The sequence below is a fragment of the Anopheles maculipalpis genome, chromosome 3RL (genome assembly GCF_943734695.1).
Source record: "Anopheles maculipalpis chromosome 3RL, idAnoMacuDA_375_x, whole genome shotgun sequence".
NCBI lineage: Eukaryota > Metazoa > Arthropoda > Insecta > Diptera > Culicidae > Anopheles > Anopheles maculipalpis.
This window is the reverse complement of record NC_064872.1, coordinates 59,400,893-59,421,077: the sequence shown is the minus strand read 5'-3', so window position 1 is coordinate 59,421,077 and position 20,185 is coordinate 59,400,893. Positions and strand designations below refer to the sequence as shown.

The 20,185-nt window shown below is 43.1% G+C and overlaps 3 protein-coding genes and 1 non-coding gene across 4 annotated transcripts in view; 3 read left to right on the top strand and 1 right to left on the bottom strand.

Moving 5' to 3' along the window:
* The window catches only part of LOC126561839 (tyrosine-protein kinase Drl), a 483,362-nt gene that overhangs the window by 52,357 nt on the left and 410,820 nt on the right, over positions 1-20,185 (bottom strand). The gene's annotated exons all lie outside the window — the stretch shown is intronic.
* Positions 1-20,185, top strand: part of LOC126562612 (transcription factor Jra) — an 80,046-nt gene that overhangs the window by 57,687 nt on the left and 2,174 nt on the right. The gene's annotated exons all lie outside the window — the stretch shown is intronic.
* On the top strand, positions 268-19,215 carry LOC126562025 (membrane-bound alkaline phosphatase-like). Its single transcript, XM_050218436.1, has 6 exons — positions 268-435; positions 4,574-4,708; positions 6,021-6,207; positions 8,359-8,531; positions 8,599-8,748; positions 18,447-19,215. The coding sequence occupies exons 1-6, from the start codon at positions 268-270 to the stop codon at positions 19,209-19,211; spliced, it is 1,578 nt and encodes a 525-aa protein (XP_050074393.1). The 3' UTR covers positions 19,212-19,215.
* Positions 6,588-6,659, top strand: Trnae-cuc (transfer RNA glutamic acid (anticodon CUC)). Its single transcript has one exon. It is a non-coding gene; the product is annotated as a tRNA-Glu (tRNA).

The following is a 20,185-nucleotide window of genomic DNA, read 5'->3' as shown; positions in this document are numbered from 1 at the left end:
ATGCTCACCAACTGCAGCGCTGAGGTTTGTGCTCTGTCGGGATAAATCCCAAGGAAGCATTCATTGCACCTGGGAGGTTTTGGGAGCAGCGGCCCCAAACGATTGGGGCCTATCAACCGATTCGAACAACCTTATCAGATGCCTATATAACGAACCGATGTTGCATTCGGCAGCAGTCAGTATATCGCGAGATACGACCCGCGTCTGATCGACTCTCTGTCCAGTGTGCGTGGTGTGAAGGTAGAAGAAGTGATTAAAAGTGTGACCATGTACCGTTGGGGTGTTTGGGAGGCTCTTCTGAGCCTGGTGCTCATCTTTATGGCCGGATCCGTGTGGATACAGGTCGAAGGGCACGAGGAGCACGATGCTCACTACTGGAAGCATATGGCGCACGAGCTGCTGTACGAGAAGAAGGACTATACGATGCAGAAGATTGTAATTATCGTTTGGTGATTGGTTTAATTATTTTGTGTTTGTGAGTTTGTGTCTTAAAATGTGATTTTAATAGAATGTGTGCTGCTCATTGCGACATAACAGGAGACAAGGTTTGCGATAAGTGTGGTTCGAACCGGTACAGAAAGTTTATGAATGAATTCTTATCACGGCTGGAGCATATCATTTTCTTGTCTTGAATGAACCGATGCACATGATGCACATTTCATCATGCTGCCGAAGATAGCCGACCGGTGTTGGCTTTATCACCGATAGTGAGCAGGTTGAATATCAACAGGTCGAAATGGAACAAGCAATCAGACCGATGGGGTAATCCAGTTTGGTGAAGAGCCGATTCAATTGCGATAACAGATTACCAGAAGCATTCCTTATCGTGGGATTGAAGTAGACGCATTCTGATGGGCGAGGAACAGGTCGTAAAGAAATTGAGTTTAATGACTGTTGCTATCAGTAGCTTTCCCATGGGATTAAAACGTATTTAAAATGAATAGTTTCTTAATGAACGTTTGATGTTGGTTGAGAAGAATAGGGTTTATATTCGATTCGTTTTATATTCGTGCAAAAGGCTATTCAGTGACTATTCAGTTTGGGTGCATATAGTGCAACTTACCAGCTTGTGATAATGACCCTTACAGGTGCCTTTACCATGCAATTGTTACGCTGACTTTATTTTTTAGACTGTCAATCGGCCATATCAGTTTGAGGATGGTTTTTCGCTCATCATGACTGTTGCAAGAGACGAAGTTGATACTGTGAAGAACATTTGTTTATTAATAATATTCACTTCCCCTTTTAAGACATGGACTAAGTCCAATTTTCCTTCGTCTAAATTGTTAGTGAAAGTCTTTACAAAATCCTCTTTTCAAGATACAAGAGGAAGACGTTCAGAGGACTTTTTGGGCACCGTATGTGTGGAAAGGATAATGGAGGAGAAACTACAATAAAGAGCTGAAGAAACTATTATGGTGGTGGCATCGAACGATCCATCTCGAAAATCTTTTTTTTTTCGTAATGACGGCCAGGCCGTATTCCTTAAAATCCAATCTTATATCCAGCTTAACAATTTATCAAACTTATATCCTAATTTTGAGGTTAGACATTTCCTTCTCTCTCAATTCAAGTGCACCTTATCCCGGGTGAGCTCGGCTGTGGATGTTGTTACTGCCAGATATGGTTCTAAAGTTGTCCTTTCTATGTCTGCTAAGGGGTTGGCGCCTCTTTGGAGTATCGTGCCGTGGAGACTAGCAATTGGCTCCCAAGAAAACCTCTTTTCTTGTGGATACTCCTTGGTGTTCGGCACTCCATAAAGTTGCCAGCATTTGGATGTTGTGGCTGACGGCCCCACCATTGGTAGAACGCACGAGTCCGAAAGCCACTACAACTTTGTGAAGCTACAGTAGCATCCAACTTACGCATCCCGCCAACACTAGAGCCGCCAGTCACAATTACACGTCGTCCAAACCTAATTCAATTGATTCAGTGATCTAATGTTGTCGCTGGCGACCCTGACGCCAGCAAAACCAAGGAGCCGACAGGCACAATAACCTTGTAAGGTTATCGAAAATCTTTTTTAATTTGTATCGAAAACAAGGGTGTGATAGTCCTGAATCTTGATGATTTGATGGCTCTGATGCATACACCAGAATAGTCAGGATGATTGATTGGCAAACGACGGTGCTAGACTGTCAACGGTATCGTAGACTTCTGCAGCCTCGAGGAGCTCTATGTGCATCAAATGCACAAAAGAATCTTCTTGAGCAAGAGTCCTGATTTGAATACTATCTGGAACTACGGCCAGTTTTATACAAAATTGTCGTTTTGATTCCTTTTTCTCGGAGCATTAAAAATACATTGCAGAAGAAATTTGGATCACAATGTATGAAGTATTTCTCTAACACATAATCATCAGCAATAGTTGATTTATTCACTGGGGAACAGCCAACTCGTATAACGTAACAACTAGACTTAAATCTACCAATTCAGGAAACAACGTTTCGTTTGGGGATATTTCCTTCTCCTGTAAAATGTTTTTTTTTTTTATTTATTAGACCAAATGAAGGTCGAATCATCTTCGAATTAATCCCCTTCCGATGCAATGAACCTCTTCCACCTCTTGTCCCACTTCTCGAAGCAAGGTGGAAAATGCAGATGCTGGGATGACCTTTAGTTCCGCCGTCGCTGCGGCTTCTATCTTCTCGATAGTGTCAAAACGGTGCGGCCCAAAGCGGCCGTTTTAGCTTGTTGAACTACCAGAAGTCGGCTGGTTCCAAACCAGCTGTTGTTTTCCCACAAATGGAGGCTACGAAAGGTCTCGTATCGTCAACCGACGATTGTAGACCACCAAAACCTTGATTTGGACGACGTGGGCGTCGTCGATTGAGGTGGATGGTCTCTCCGGACGGTCCTCGACTTCGACCTTCTCACGGCTTTTTTTGAAATCACTGTACCATTTGTAGACATTTTTCTTCGACAAAGATTCTTCCCCGAAGGCTTTTTGTAACATCCGCAATGTTTCCGCAGCGTTTTTTGCATTGCGCAAACAAAATTTGATACATGCGCGCTGCTCAAACAAACTTGGACATGGTCAATATGGACAAAAACACCATTGGCGCAGCTCCGAAAACGAATTGTCACTCCTAGCCGGGTTGATGGTGTGACTTGAAACGTGGCAGTACTGTCAAAAACATTTGGCGCGCGAAATTTGACATCCAATGTCACTTTGCTTTTTGGACATAGTAGTGCATCGTATCCGAGATGTGGATAATATTTATATAAATTGTCCCTTTTTCTCGCTGTCTGTTTCCAAGGCTGACGTAGTTTGTACTTGCTGCCGAGGACTCTATACCTTAGCGTATTTTGTATGGAAAGGGGGAGCTATAGAAATTTTTGGAAAGTCTCCAAAGCAACCTACTCCATACATATAACCGGCGTCAATATCACCGTCAACAGCTTCAGATCACTTACTCGATTTTGGATGGAAAGACTGACGTACATCTGTGTTGTTTGGACAATGAAAGGGTACGGACTGATAAACTATGATAACAAATAACAGAAAATAACTAAACTAAACATTGATAGTGCGTACTATGTAAGGAAGGGACAAAGAAGGAAGCATCAAAGGGTGATTCCGATCACTTTGGAGGAAGAATGAGTCTTTTGGAATCGAGGAGGAATGGACCTCTCCAAAATACTGCCTTCAGAGGTACCTTGTTTGGTCAAGATATTTTGTCAATTACATCCCGAAATGAGCATTTAAAATGAGAATTTGAAAACAGAGTTAAAAATATTCAGTATTATTTGGATAAAATAATCAGAGCTCTTTAATACCTCGACGGATTCCAGTACTTCAGGGAGAACTGAGGCTATCAGTAAATACAAACCCAGGCCCAGAGGATTCAGAGGATTCACGTTTATTAAGAGAAGTGCCGTGTCTGCCTCAGAAGAGGATTCGTCTGTGAAAAGCTGGGTATCCAACCTCGGATGGCCAACCGAGATTTTTGTGGATAAGTATCCACAAAAATGCTAGGAACTATCCTCCAGCAAAGATGGTTTGGAATGTTGTTGGTGTTATCTTGCAAGGATTAGTCGACTACTAAAGGGGAATTGAATTCAAAATCATGAAATAAATTCAATGATTTTGATAAAACGTTATAGCCTGGTATTGTACCAGCAGCATTGAATTTTGATGTGACTTCTTAACTATTAGTTTATCTTTGTTTCATAAATTTAAGCAATCAGGAATGAAGCTGGTCACTTCATTTGTACACGCCAGTGTGGTATATCGTTTCGGTTATGTATTGCAAAGTATTTATCAAATTCTTTAACACAATTTGCAATGAACAGAAGTATATATGACCAAAGCGATATGCGGCACTGTTGGTACACTAGTCGTCATGTTTTCTACTGCTGTATCAAACCTTGTTACAAATGTTGCACGTTTAAATGTTCTTCTTGATGCTTTCGATGTACTTATCTTCAACTGTCGTCTTATGCTAACAACCGTGTTACATTTTTCATTTGCAAAACTTTAACATATTTCTGCATTTAATTTTCTCCTGCTAAATGGCTTGCGGCACACGTCTACCGATTCGCTCCATTGGACCACAACCCTTTGTTGCAGAACATTGCCAAAAACATCATGGTGTTTGTCGGTGCCGGTATGTCCCAAGCGACCGTCACTGCTGCCCGGTTCTACAACGGAGGCGACAATGAAACGTTTGCCTTCGAGCGTTTGAAGTGGAGCGGAAATGCACGGGTAAGTAGTACAGAGGGGAGGCAGGGCGCTGGGTTGCCAATCGGTACCAACTTTTTGTTCGTTCCGTGCCTGTAATGGGGAGCTGCAGATTGCAGATGGAATGGGTAGAGCAACTGTTGGATCGTTTCGAACGTAGAAGGATGCTCGGAATCTGGTTTGTTTCGATTGCACTATTCGTTTTTATCGATATGATTATTGTGTGTCGGCATAATGGTACTAACTAACCGGATTCTGTAGGATTTTGCAGTGGAAAATGAGGTAATCGATGTTGTTCATATTATATCTTTGGCAATAATATTAGCCATAAGAGTTCTTTATTGCTCAAAAGCTTTTTACCAAGATTTATAAGCATGTTTCGATTTCAAGTCATCTTATTTAGCGAACTTTTCTACTTGGAAATTCATCACCTTTAACCTCACTTTAAAGTTAAATTCTTAGCTCATGTCCTTTCTGAAAAATTCAAAAACATTCTCCAGAACCCATCTCACAGGGAAAATGGTCCTTTTTCCCTGTCCGGAAGACACTTTTTATGTGCTGTAGGGGTATGTACCATTCATGCTATTTCATCGAACCGGAAAAATGCACAACATGATTACCAGCTTTTTCTGGTAGGAAAAGAAAAGTCCTTCCAGGATAATATGAATAGCAATCGAAAAAGAAAAACCAACCCAAAAATGTATGGACGGGGTGGGAAAATTGGATAAGAACTGTATCCCCAGGACAGGAAGAGAAGCACTACGTACGAGTCCAACCAATGCGTTGGCCTGATCGATTGGGGGAAATGTTTTCCCGATCGAAACAAGGCAAGGCAGAACGGGAAGCAGAGAATGGGAGAAGCAATTGAACGATGACACGTTGGAACGGGAACCTTCCGGGTAGCCGGGCAGGATTCGTATTCTATTTTTCCGCTTATTGATTGGAAACACATGGCTGCCTGGGGAGGCATGTGAAGTCCGTTAGGTGTTTGCGGACCATGATTTGTAGCGTCATTCTTTGCATTTTCATGGGTGCAAGTTCGGTGTTTGTGGAGAGTTTTTCGCAACAAAATTTCCCAACCAACGCTAGCGCTGAATCTTCCAAACCCCCGTTGAAGGGATGGTGTAATAAATTGACCACTTAGTCGTGCCCTTCGATTCGACAGGGGCGCTCGCGTTCGGTCCGGTGTTGATGGGAACCTTTCCCGAGCTGATGGGGATGGATGGGATTTGTTTTTGCTTTCAGCGAGGGTGGACGAACTATTTCCAGCTAGCTCTTTGCCTCCTGGGGGCTTCTAATCCATCGATGGCATTTTGTTTTTCTCGTTCGTTCCCAGACTTACTGCGTCGATAGCCGTGTGCCGGACAGTGCCTGTGCCGGGACAGCCTTTCTGACCGGTGTGAAATCCAACTTTGGCACCGTGGCGATGGATCCGACCGTTCACCGGGGCGAGTGTACCAACGATGCGGCGAAAAAACTTGCCTCCATCGCCAAATGGGCCCTCGAGGCGGGCAAAGCGGTCGGTAAGTGTTTTCCCGTGCGACAATATTTTCACTTCCTAGTGGGAGGTTTGGCTGTAGGGAAGGAATTAGCTGGTGGAAACTATGTGGAAAAGATTGTGCGATTGATAGTGTTTCAATTGCATCGCTTTGGTAAAAATGGCTTTTTATCGTCGTGTTAAAACAATCTAGAAGTCGAAAAAGTATTCTAAAAATATCGAATCTGCCTTTAGAAAACATGCGCAGTTTGACTAACTATTTTTAAACACAACCAAGAAAACCAACGCACAGGCTTGCGACGGTGAATACGCAAAGAGAGAAAGATCAAATTCAGCGATGTGTGGCCTGTGGCCTGTGGAAATCAACATCATTGGATCTATGCTTATCCTAAGACGAACAACAAGTCCCATATTGTCTAGTGGTTAGGATATCCGGCTCTCACCCGGAAGGCCCGGGTTCGATTCCCGGTATGGGAAACATCTTTTTTATGCGGTTTCGACCATAACATCGTATTCATAACTCGTATGGTTTTGTCTACATTTAGCCCTTTATTCTTTTACTACAAAGTATATAGTTTGCAACTAAAAGTAGAAGATAGCAATTTTTGCAACACGGAATGCTCAGAAAAATCCCAATCTCGATCGTAAAGACAGTAGTTTTGAGGGCAGAAGTTATTTGAGAGTTAGGTTCAATCCAAGAACTGTTGGAACTCCACCTTAATCTCATCCTATTTGTTCAAAAATTGTTCGCAAGATGCCTGAAGCATCTTGAAGAACGTAGTTATTCGTGTATTCTCCTCTATTTTTGATCAATTTGTCCTAAAAGTAAATAGAAGCTTAACTTGCTACAGAATACTTTGGATGGTTGTATCGTTGTTTAGTTTCTAAATTTTGTTTGTAAAGTGATGTTTATCCCGTGGCCATTGTATCTGTACAATCTATGTTATACATAAATTAAACATAGGGAACTTTCCAAGAAAACTTTTCGGTTTGTTATCATTTTTTGTTATTTATTCCTAGAGATTCCCTTCTATTAACGCAATTAATTAAAGATCTTTCAAACCTGACTACATGGAACTTACCTTTATTTTATGTCCGCAAATAAATAACGGCCTTTTTTGAAATCGATGGGGCCACTGTGGACTGTGGCGCGATTTTGACGTATACAAACGTCACAAATCAAGTTCTTTAATTACATAATCCAACTGTGTAAACAGATTTGTGATTATTTCGTGCGAGTAGGAGTTTCTAGTTCTTGAAAATGTCTGATTTTGATCCAGATCAACGTGAAGGAATGCACAAAACGTTCGCTGACGAAGAATTGACGGCTTTACTGGAGGAAAATTACTGCCAAACGAGTTGAAACCGCGGAACATTGAACGTAGACTCTTCATGTGTGAATTGTTGGTTCAGCGGCACAACAGAAAGGGGTTCCTGCACAGAATCGAGATGGGAGACGAGAAGTGGATTTTGTTCGGCAATCCTAAACGCAAAAAACCATGGGAATTCCCCGGTCATACCCCAACATCATCAGCTCGGCCGAACATCCATAGCTCGAAAGTTATGCTGAGTATTTGGTGGGACCAGCTCGACGTCATCTACTACGAACTTCTGAAAGCGAGAGAAACAATCACTGGTGAACGCTACCAGAAACAATTCATTAGTTTCAGCCGAGCACTGACAATGCTCGACCTTAATACCCTCAAATGGGATGTTTTACCGCAGCCGTCGTATTCATCGGATCTGGCATCATCGGATTTCCATCTGTTCCGATCCATGGCACATGGATTGGCGAACTAGCAGTTCTCATCCTATGAACACATCCAGAATTGGTTACCTGGATACCTGGACCTGGCGTCGAAAAACGTATAATTTTTCCAAAAAAAAATCCACGATTTACCCGTAAGCTGGAGGAAATTAATAAATAATAATGGCCAATACATTGATTGACGCAATTTCTACAAATAAAAATGCCACGAGCAAAAATACTCTTATGGAAAAAACGGCCGATATTTATTTGCGCACTTAATACTCAGACTCCCGGTAGAAGGTTCCATGTGAACATTTTCCATTATTCCCCATCCTAGATTGGGTTTGGTTACAGTTACAGAAAGCTTACAGAATAAAAAAGAAAATAGCTTCAACTGAACTAAACATCATTTCAAAACTTCTGCAGGATTCGCAACCACATCACGCGTTACCTCCGGTTCGAACGCGGCCCTGTACGCCAACAGTCCCGACAGTGACTGGGAAAACGATGCTGACGTTAGTGCGGGTGGATGTACTGCAGCTACCGTGCCGGACATTGCTCATCAGCTTATCCACGGTGACATTGGAAAACAATTTAAGGTACAGCGGTTAACAAGTTTAAGGTTGTTGTGATGCTTGCTTATTGCTTTCTTTCTCCCGCGGTTAGGTGATTCTTGGTGGAGGACGTAAGCATTTCATTCCAACCACCGAAACGGATCCTTCCGGTGCACGAGGACTGCGAGCCGATGGTAAAAACCTCATCAACGAATGGAAACAGTCAAAGCAGGGAGCAAACGCCACGTATATAACAACCGTGGTAAGTAGCAACTCTTCACCTTTGCTCTTGACAGAAGTGAATAAAAACACTGCCCAAAACTTGCTGCAAACGAAAGCGATTACGAGTGGCAGCGCATCCGTCATGCCCTTCTCTTTGTGCTCGGAAGTGCTTTTTTCGTGTGCTACACCGCTGTGGTCGTTTGACTAGCGACTGGAAAATCCATTAACTTCAGCTCGCAACACATTTTTCATTCGCTTATGACCCTACCAATTGGTCCCGAAGGGGAAACAACAACCGAGCGTCCAATAGGGTGGGAAAACTTTAACGATTACGTTTCGAGCGCGTTTCGAATGATTTGAACTGAACTCCCAAGCAAGTCGAAGCGAGCAGTGTAAGTCATTTTATGCTGTTACTTTACAGAAGAATATGGCGAAGCGGGAAGCCATAAAACGGTGTTAGGTGTAGTAAAAATCCAATCTATTTTAAGAATATTCAAAACATCACGTACGAAATCTATTATCATGCGAAGACATTTTTCCCAACGCAACACTGTTGAAGCACAACATGAAAACAACTTTGCATTTCCCAATGAAACATTATTAACGATAACAACGTGTCCCACGTATTCTTCAAAACAAAAGTGGTTGGATTTGTGCTGTGTGGAGAGCTTTAATTTATCATTGCATGCCGCTGCCGCGTAGACTGGGCCGTTGCGAGTGGTTTCACGTCTTAATAAAGACATAATCTGTACCGTTTTTGGCACACGGCAGCGGCACCAGAGCGGAAGAACCGATATCCGATAAAATCCTCCATGATTTATGGGCTGCATGGGCAGCCCATGCTGTGGATGATTTTTTTTAAACTCAACTGTTTCGGGACTCCAAGGCTTACACTTCAAACGACCAGTTTTGGAGTAATGATTGCGAACGGTTAGTGTAATTTATGTTCGTTTGCTGAAGCCGATTTGAAGTAAGTTGTTGGGGCAAGATTGATGAATGAGTTTGCATTTGAATTTGTATGCCGTGTAAGGAAAAAAAAATGGAGAAAGTAAAGTAGAATTGATCGTCGCTTGTTTGCTTATTTTATGGTTAAAGTTTTGGCGAAGATATTCAAATTTTCAAGACCATTTTTAAAACTAATGCGCTCTTTATTCAAACAACTATGAGTCTTTTTTTTTTTAAGATATTAGTTGGCGACATACTGAGCTCTAGAAAGCTTCAAACTTCATACTAAAGAGCAATAACTATTCTGCATGCCCTTTTCTTTATCGTTCAATCTGCTCGTAAAATATCCGGCGCCTATAAAAGCTAAGCAAACGAACAGTAAAACCAGTAAAACGAAGAAAAACAAAGCATGAATTCAATACACAATCCCCCACAACATACTCCGCACATCGATCAGAAGCTCCCCAGCGCTAGGAAGCGGAACACCGTGCAGGACACGTTTGATTTGATTTATCGTGCCGTGGTGCTGTGTGTGCAGTTCGAACGGTGTAAAATGGCTGATATAAATCATTCGGCACGTCAATTGCCGCCACTGACTGCATGGTGTGCATAAAATCGGCATCGGGAATAAAACGAAACAAAAGCAAACATAAAAAAAGGCATAGAATCGAGCCGAGGCGCGCCTGTTGCAGTGGTCAGTTTAACTCAAAGATATTTGGAAATGCTGTGTGGAATGGGGGATGGAGAGAAGGCTAAGGAATGGGGGTTTTTTGCTTTTGGTGTACGGGAATGCAAACGATAAATAAAACGATAAAAGAATTTTCAAGGATCCTATAAAGGATCTGTAAGGGTGTAGAAGGAAGGCAACTTTCGTTGGTGTGTTGTGGTCAAAATAAAATTGTTGAATTGTTATTTGCATTAAACTTTACAAACATCGAAAGTTGGCTTAGTTGACAGTTTCCGTAAAGTTGCATCCAATTGCTTGGTTTAAGAGTTAGAGTTTATTTTCCAGTGTGACTTGCGATCTTAAAGTAATAAGAAAATTAAAATAAAACGTTAGTTTTTACGTAAAATTCGAGTCAGAACCGTCAGAACCTTCGAAATCATCAGAACTGGACGGGGATAGTTCTAAACTAGTTCCGATTTTTTGTGGAATTGTCCGGAACCAGTTCCAAAATCATGTCAATTTTTACCATCACTACACTTGAAGATTAACCCTTCGGGGAGGTCCAGAGACCGAGGCTTTCACTCGGCAGGATCAGATATCGAATCCCATCATGATCGTCCGCGGTCACGTTGGATTGACTAACTAGTTACGGTTATAGGAAAGTCAAGAAAGAAGGGAAAAATAGGCTTATACTTTCGAGAATTCTAAAATTAAAGTAGAAAGCGTCAAGCAGTTTTAAGTATCGATCTTCGATCTTTGATCTTCGATGTTTAAATACTTTCGTTTGTTTCGTTCGACTGAGGTCCCATAAGTCCCATATGCCGGACATCGAAGGGCTTTAGTGACTCACGACGGGAATGGGATGAGAATCGCTGCACGGTCCCCGGATGGAGATTTGAACCTCAGTCCTATCGTGTGAATAGTCAAACATAAAATATTCATATTGTCACTACACGACATTAGTGATGGGTAAATTCTCATTTCTCCCGGAGTCGGATTAAACCGGCTCCGAGGCATTTCGGAGTAAACTCCGAAGTTACTCCGGAGTAATCCGAAGTCATCTCCGATATTAATTCCGGATTCAACTCCCGATTGCACTCCGGAATAATTTGCTGTGAATGGGGTTTTGTTCCAAATGCCATATTTTCCTCTCTGTCTTCTGGAGTCCAGAAAAATACCGATTTATGTGGTGGAAAAGTAGAATTGAAATGTACCCTACAGTTGGATTGTAAGCCCGAAAATATTTAAGCTTCCTGTCTCATGCGAAAGGGTGTTCTTAACTAAACGAAACGGCCACTGCAAAAAAAAAAATGTTTTACAGGACATTTTTGTTTTTGTTCGGGAGAATGCGTAATTACTCCGGAATTACTTAGCGGGGTTTCGATTTCGGTTTTTAATACGAAGTAAAATCAGGAGTTGACACCGGAACAATCCGGAGTAACCTGCAATTGATTCCAAGGACCACTCCGGAGTTGATTCCTGATTACTCGGGAATCGGGACTTGTTCCGGAGTTTACGCCGGGTTTTATCCGTCGTAGTCCGGGTGGATACATCGTTAAACTCCGGAGTTCCCACCTCTAATAAGGGCAGTTAATAGTAAAATAAAATATTTATTTGCAATCGGAGCGTAAGCGCTGCAGTGATAAAGTGCATAATTTTGTCCAAAAAAGCATATCCATTTTCACCATCCGATCTGGTTATCTGAGCCAGTTTCCCCAATCAGTTAAGCAGCTGAGCACGTTTACCCGGACGGCCCAATCGAACGAGTGTCGATTCACAATCTCAACTGCATCGGCAAGTGCAGTCATATCGACACGTAGCCGCTTCCAAGCGCGGATCTAAAACGTGTCGTCGCGGAAAGAGAATGAACGCGTGATGAGCAAACCGGGACGCGTTTGGCCGCGCCCGTGGTTTTAACGCTTGCACATTCTGGTTCGTGCGCTTCCTTTTGAAGTTTATCGTCACGTTATGCGGACGAACGACGGAATCGCCGCCGCCGGTTTGTAACACTGTGGCGGGACGTGGTCAGCGAATGCCTGTCCACTTTATTCATTATTATTATTTCGATCGTTCGTTCGTTCATTCATTCTGCCGTACGCTCAGGGTCAGCGACTGCACTGCTAGCGGCCACTGCACACATGCATCCCTAATATATTTCTGCGACAGCACGACCGGGTTTATTGTCAATCATTTCGTGGTCGTGGGGACGCGGCCGTGAGATTGTTATCAGTTTTTGATGTTTCTGCTTATGCCGATTCGCCTCCTTTCGTCGGGAGGTAAGATTTTATTTCACCCGTCGGAATTCATAGGCAGTTTATGCGTTTACGATTCAAAAAGTTCGTTCGTATTTTTATGGCACCACATCAGGCGTCGTTTTTGGCGCATTTGCGTTCGGTGCTGGCCAGATTCGTTCGAGTAAGAAAACGGCCCTAAAATGAAGATGGTTATGTTCATAAACTTGGCGTCATAAGCTTTGGGCGAAGCGTCGGAGGGAATCGAATCTTGGATGAATTCATTACTTTCCGTGTTATTCGACATCAGAACAGGAAAATTTCATAATTTAACTATACAAATTTAAATATAATTTTGTCATATTCTCATATTATTTTCATCAAACAAGCAGACAAAAAAGCTACAGGTTGCAGAGCTGTCTCACCGACACCCTAAAATGGAAATGAATGTCAGGAATGTTCTTTAATTGACCTCACCTTGGGCAGTTCCAACCGGTGTCTTCGGATCGATTTTGCATTCTTTCTCGATTCCGTGCCACTGCTGACTGTACTCGAGAGCCTACGGTTAGGCAAGGAAGAAAAATTCATTAAATTTGATCATTGCCATTAATTAGCGATATAAAAGCTTGCCGCTTGCGAGCTGCTTCTTTGCCACGGAGAGTGAAGCCAGAAACGCGGCACGAAAGCAACCACAACTTTTATTGAGACATCAAATTCCGTTGCCACGCCGACACACCAATTCCAGCCGGGTGGGTTTCTTTTTTCTTCCGCTGTGCCCGGTAACTTGGTTTGCATGGAGCTGCTGCTGAAGAACTTATGGTAAAAAGGGGACCTTCATGCGGTAACGACGGCTCTCTTTAATCGCTTTCGAAAACTTTTCGCTCCATGGTATTGCACATGAAGGTAAGACACACCACGGTTACGATCTGGTCGTAAAGGTTGTCTTTTTGGGGGCCGCCCTGGACCGAATGATGGAGACTAGACGAGCGAAATCCAATTAAATGCAAATGTTTGCACAAGGATAAGTGTGCGGCACTTGGTCGGGTGGCGGTACTACGCTCTAATCCGGCCGATGTCTGTCCTCGGCACGAATTGCTTCTGGATCGATTAGCAGTAGTTGATTGTAGCAGCCGTTCCAGCGGGTGGACGAGTCCGACACCGAGTGTAGGACTATGTTTGCTGCGTCAATGCTTTTTCCGTTAAGCAAAACCTTGGGATGAATAATTTAAAATCAAGCTAGAGTGGTGGCCATTGAATGGTAGGGGTTCGTTCCATTGGGAACATCGCGTTTAAACTGCAGCTGAAGTAATCGAATTATGGCTCATCCGATCGTTGTCGGTTCTTATTTTATAAACTGCCGATTATCGGAACTCCTGCAACAGGTTACGAAGCATTTTTGTTATTTTTTAAAAGTTTGAATCGTTATTCACCGTTGGAAATGTGTTTTCAAGTTATTTTTTACTGTAATAATAGTCCTGTCGGCAGGTTTCGATGAAGTTTGGGGTAGAATTTTGTTATGAATCAAGAACTAGAAAGGTCCCCTGCTGTGGCAAAGATTCGTTTATCCGCAATAAGTTTGAATGTGTTCGTCATCTCTGATTCCAACCCTCAACTGTGTAATCTCTTATAATATCTGATAAGAACGCGCTGTTGCCTTAATCCTTCGAAGCATCTGTTCCAAGGTTTGTTAGGTTCTAATCTATGATTTGTAGTTTAAAATGGCCGAAGGTTTTAGCACAGTAGTACGGCACATGTAGCAATCTTCCTCTTCTCTTTTTGTGTAATACAACCTAGAAAGGTCTTTACTTTATAATTATGCCTTCCTAGCTTCAATTATATCTGCAAGCCTTAATACTATTTTCATCGTTCTCAAGGAACTTCATTGCGCTGGAACTTGAATAAAATTATTCAAAACCTCACCTAGGTATATTTTGGAAAGGGATTTTAATGCCAATATAGTTTTTGTTGTATTTATTATTTGAACGTTTATATAAAGATTTTTATAAGACCTTCCATAAAAAGAGAAAGACAGAAATGAGTGACAAATGAATGTTAAAGGGTTTCGATCCATACAATGGAATAATACAATCAGTGGCGGATTTAGTCCCTCGGAGGCCCTGAGTAGCTCGGAGGCCCCTGCGGTCGCTTACTCCGTTTACCGCCAAATCCGCCATTGGGTACAATCGCTCAGGGGAATATTGTAATATTGTAAGTCCTTTGTGGAACTTTGCAATCGTGTAATGCAATTTTTCATCCATTTAGGGAGAGAAATACATTTTCATCTTGGCTGTTTAATTTTGCAATCAGCTTTAGTCGACAGAAGCATTGTTATTTATTTATATATTTTTTAAAATATGACGGCTTGCGCCGTATTGACAACAATGACTATGTGTTTACACAATATTATTAGGGCATTATTAGGGCAACACATAAAACGAAGACAACACAACATGTAACAGAAAAAGATTGTCGGATTGGAAGGATAATGAGGATTTGGAATCATAGGACAAGACCGTTGGCTCTGGCGAATCGGAAAATGAGCCCCATGTAGGAGAGGTCACTGGTGGCCAACACTTCTCTAATTTTTGTACACGTTCGTCTGCCAATATCGCTCGACTGCGCTCAACAGGGAGGGTCTTGCGGTTTCAAATTCCACGCAGGACCACAGAAGGTGTTCCACATCGGGGAATCCGTCACCGCAGCCACACACTTTTGTCTGAGCCAGAGTTATACGCTGTAGATGAGCATTCAACGCAAAATGATTCGAAATCAAACCAAGGCCGCAGGGACACTTGTGGAGAGATCGTGAAGAGAAAACGCCCGAGTTCATCCGCCTCTCACATGCTCTGCCAGCGAGACAGGAAAAGTTACTGTGGAAAGCGAAGGAACTCCTACCTTCTTGGACGCCTATTTTGGCCAGTGAGTCAGGCTTCTCATTGCCGGGAATAGCACCCAAATTAGCGAGATCCCAAACGCCTTATCGAACATTGAGCCAAGCAGCTCAATGATTTTGATGGTGAGGAAGTCCTGACTCTTAACAGCCTTCGGAGATCTCAGTGCTTCAATAGCACTAAGGCTATCGGTGAAGATGAAGTACTGGTCCGAAAGTCTTGCTGCTATCATCAATAGTGCGTACAAGAATGCGGCTAGCTCTGCGGTGTAAACACTACATGGCTTCCTCAATTTAAAAAAGCTTCGGTGGACTCTCTGCAAACACCGAAGCCAGTGCCATCCTCAGAGGATGATCCATCAGTGTAGTACTGGCTTATTTGGTCTAAATGGCCATACTTGTTCATGAAAATGCCCGGAACTACCCTCGGCCGAAGATCATTCGGTATGGTCTTAATTTCCTCGTGCAATGAGGAATCTGTTATTAAAATGGAACTGTAGTTCTCAGGAAGGGCAGCACGATTTAATGCCTGCGGAGCGCTAGGATGCACTTGTTGGGCAACAAAATGTTCGTACATCTTTTTTCTCTTAGAACCTGTCTCTAGAAGCGTTTCAAAATTTTCTATTATCAAGGGATTTGATACTGAACGACAGAAGCATTGATTGAATAGATTTTTTCGACTGATTTTTGCGTCAAACCCCTATCGAATTTGAATGATACGGCGTGTAGCATATTTCAAAGTTTCACAATCGAATTGTAATGCTCTCCTGCCTGAATGCAAGATTCCTCTATTTCAAAATGTTCTGTAATATAGATTGAAACCCTGTATGTTATCTTTATATAAGGAGATGTTTCGTCGGTCGAGAAAGAAGTGGCACCAGTCCTCAGACGCAAGAATTGGGAATCAAATCCCAAAATATGAAATATTTGGTCGGTGCATGAAATGTCCTACTTCTTCTTCTTGGCCTGCTCAGGAATGTGCACGTCGTGTCGACTTGGCCCGATCTCCAACAGGTTAGACTCCACTTGATCCAGCCAACGAGCTCGCTGTGCTTCTCTACGCCTGCGGGGATGAGGATGCGGGGCATGAGTCCGGCATCCTCATCACGTGCCCCAGCCATGGCATCCTACCGGCTTTGTCAGGATATCAGCACCGCCAAACAGCTCAGCTAGCTCGTGGTTCATTTTCCTTCGCCACACGCCCTGCCACCGTCGTTCGAAAATGGCGAGTGCATTGACGTCCTCCGTCAGCATAGTCCAAGACTCGTAGAGGACTACCGAACTTATCAAGGTCCGGTAAATAGTACATTTCGTGTGTTGTTGGAGTCTTCTGGATCGCAAGAGTTTGTGGAGTCCGCACTAGGCACGATTCTCCTGAACAATGCGCCTTTGGATTTCGCTGCTTACGTTGCTATCCGAAGTTACGATCGTACCAAGGTAGCAGAACTCCTCTACCTCCTCGAGATCATCGCCGTCAACTGATACTCTGCTTCCGAGTCGGGCTCTATCACGGTAAGAGCCTCCGGCAAGCAGGTATTATGTCTTCGTCGCATTGATCCTCAATCCAATTCTATTGGCCTCCATCCGATGATGTCGATGTCATCCAGGAAGCCAAGGAATTGAAGAGGTCGGGTGAAAATGTCCTACTGCAGAGGAATATATATCTCTCTCTTTCTCTCTCTCTCTCTCTCTCTCTCTATCTATCTCTATCTCTCTTTTGCAGGGGTTCGATAAATATGATGGATTTGTAGGAGTACTTAGAGGAATGTTTTAAATAAATAGTTGAATACTGCAAGCTTGTTGTGAGACTTTGTAATTATATAATGGCATTTTGCATTCGCGATACCACAGACGTGATTTAAATTTCACACTACTGAATGCAAAATTCCACTATATGATTGCAAAGTTTATCAGGAAGCTTGTAATACTTGCCTACTCATTACAAAAAATCTACTGAGTGACTCAAGTGTTCCATTATATGAATTGAAACCCCGTAACACTCTAAATCATTCATTAAATCCAAACCCTTCCATTCAATGAAGAGGGGGGATACATTTTCGCTTATTTTAAGCTACCCAAAGGCAATTCCTTCCTGAAACATGAGCTCGATCAATTGTTCGATTGCACCAAAAAACACCTTTAAACATATCCCACCCAAACGTTCAATATTAAACCCACACAGACACATGACTTGTGACTCCGGCATTCACAGCATCTCCGATTACGCGAAATTAGCGAAGCACACCCTCACACTCGACACAGTTACAACGTTCGACGGGTCCGAATCTTAATCAGTATTTTAAATATTTATTAAATTTCACCCCTCCCACTCATGCCTTGTACCTCATCCGTCCCTGCCCACTCGTACTGTTCGCTTCGCTTCTAAACCATCCCTCTTTGGAGGGTGTGCATCATCAGGACATCGAACGCAACGAAGCGTTATTGTGCTCGACTGTCAGCATGATTCCTTCCCGGTCGGTTTTTGTCCTTTTTTACACTCACGCTGCTGAAACACGCACCAAAACACCCTCGCTTGAGTGGAAAATACAGTCTGTCCCTTTGGGGGTTTTTTTCCTCCCTTTATTTGATTTGATTTGTAATCCCATTTAGTGGCACTAGTGAGGGCACAGCGTACGGAATAGGGTTGTTTCGTTGTGTGACGGATGGGTTTATAGAGCAGTCTGTACGTGTGTGTGTGTGCTGCCTGTGCTCTTCCGGTTTTTCGCTTTGTATCGTGTTTGTGACGTTATCGGCGGCAAGCAACACAAATAGGTTATTAAGTTCGTTTAGGAGAGGGTTTTTGTTGTTCCCCGTTCATTAGTTCTATAATTACCAAATATAGTAGTTTTTATTTTCTTTGCTCACAAATTGTGTTTATTGGAGCTTTGTTTATTACATTATTAACAACACCAACACCCCCATAATCTTATCAGACTCTCAAAACTAACAATAACTCATCCAGGACGTTCTAAACTTAACCTCAAATGTTTTCCATATCCCCACAGGGTGAACTGGCCAGCCTAGACACATCCAAGATCGACTACCTGCTCGGACTGTTCGATTACGACCATCTGCCCTTCAGCTCGGACATCGCCAACGGCAGTGACACGCCGGCGCTCGTGCGCATGGTGCATTATTCGCTCGAGATGCTTCAGAAACCGGAACACACCAACGGCTTCCTGCTGTTCGTGGAGGATGGCAATATCCGGCGGGCACACGGCCAAAACAAACCGCGCAAAGCGTTCGATCAGGTACGCCACTATGCCAGCGCGTTCAACATGGCCAACATGATGGCGAGCGAGCAGAATACGCTCTTTATCTCGATGAACGACGTCGGCAGCACGCTCTCCCTGCCAGGCTACCCGGAACGTTCGTCGGATCCGTTGGCAACTGCGGCCGGTACCGGCAGTGACGATACGCTGCCTTATCTTGGCCTTAGCTATGCAACCGGACCGTCACACTCCCAGTACTATCGTCCCGGCGTGGGACGGCTAAACCCGATGGAGGTGCTGCAAGGCGTACCGAACGTACTGGAACGTACCTGTCCGGCGTTGGTTCCGATGGTGGAGGGTGCCGATGGTGGTGAAGATGCTAGCGTGTACGCCTCTGGACCGTGGGCGTTTATGCTGTCCGGCGGGTACGAGCAGCACTTTGTGGCCCATACGATTGCGTTCGCTTCCTGCATGGATGGGGCGTGCGATGGAGCGGCCACGTTGGTACTGTCTTGGGTTGCGATCCTCGGTGCGGTTAGTGTACGATTGTTTGCGTAGATTTTTCGTTCAAATGGCGTAGATTGTTGAGTAATTGAGAGTTCTGTGCGGACGCGTAATGTGAGACCGAAGAATCCACTTTTTTCCAGATGAAATCATACCCAGAAATAGTCAAAAAGGAATGTGGAAAGAGGAAAGAAATGGGAACCAGGTGAAAAGCGGATTGTATTGGCTTGGGGAGTTTTCTCTATAAATAAAATAATAAGCCTTAGATGGCTTTACCGCAATGAACTTGTTTCACCTTATTTACTATGGAATACAGTACTGAACGACGCAAAACGCAAAAACCTTCAAACGACCTGTCAAGTGTCAAGTTAACATTAAGAAAGAAAAAAAATCCTAAAGCTTAAACTGAAGCCGCCTTAATGTGTGCTCGCATTGCATATTTATGTTTCGTTCGACAGACAATCGCCTTCACCGCAAAGCAGCAAACGCTTTGACGTGAACCTCCGCTTTCGAAAGTACACGCTCAGCTTATTAGCATTAAAAAAACCAGTTTTTTCGCTGGCTTCTTCTCCGGCTGCGCCGACGGAGGTGGTTTTCCTTCATGACGAAAACTTGTTTTGCGTTCGCCCCCGGGGCTACGGTGCTGCTTTCCAACCACGCATCGTGCTGAACAAAGCAGCCTTTGAAGCCTTATTACTTATCCCGCCCTGGTACGCGGGAAGTTAGGAAACACTATAAATAAAATCCTCCTTTTCGTTGATATTAAATTATTAGGGGTAGAAGTAGAATACAAAGGGTTTTTATTAATTTAAACATGGTTATTTCAATGTGTTGAAGGAATAATATACAAAATTTTTACACTGACTTCAACTGAATATGCTATTGAAAATCTTTCAAACATTAAAAATATATTTTAAAAATGCTAATCTAATTCGCAAAACTGACAATACTCTAAAGCGTTTTTAGCGCCGAAGCGTTAGCAAAACTGGGCGGAGCTTAGCTCGGATGGAATTGTTTTGTGGAAGAAA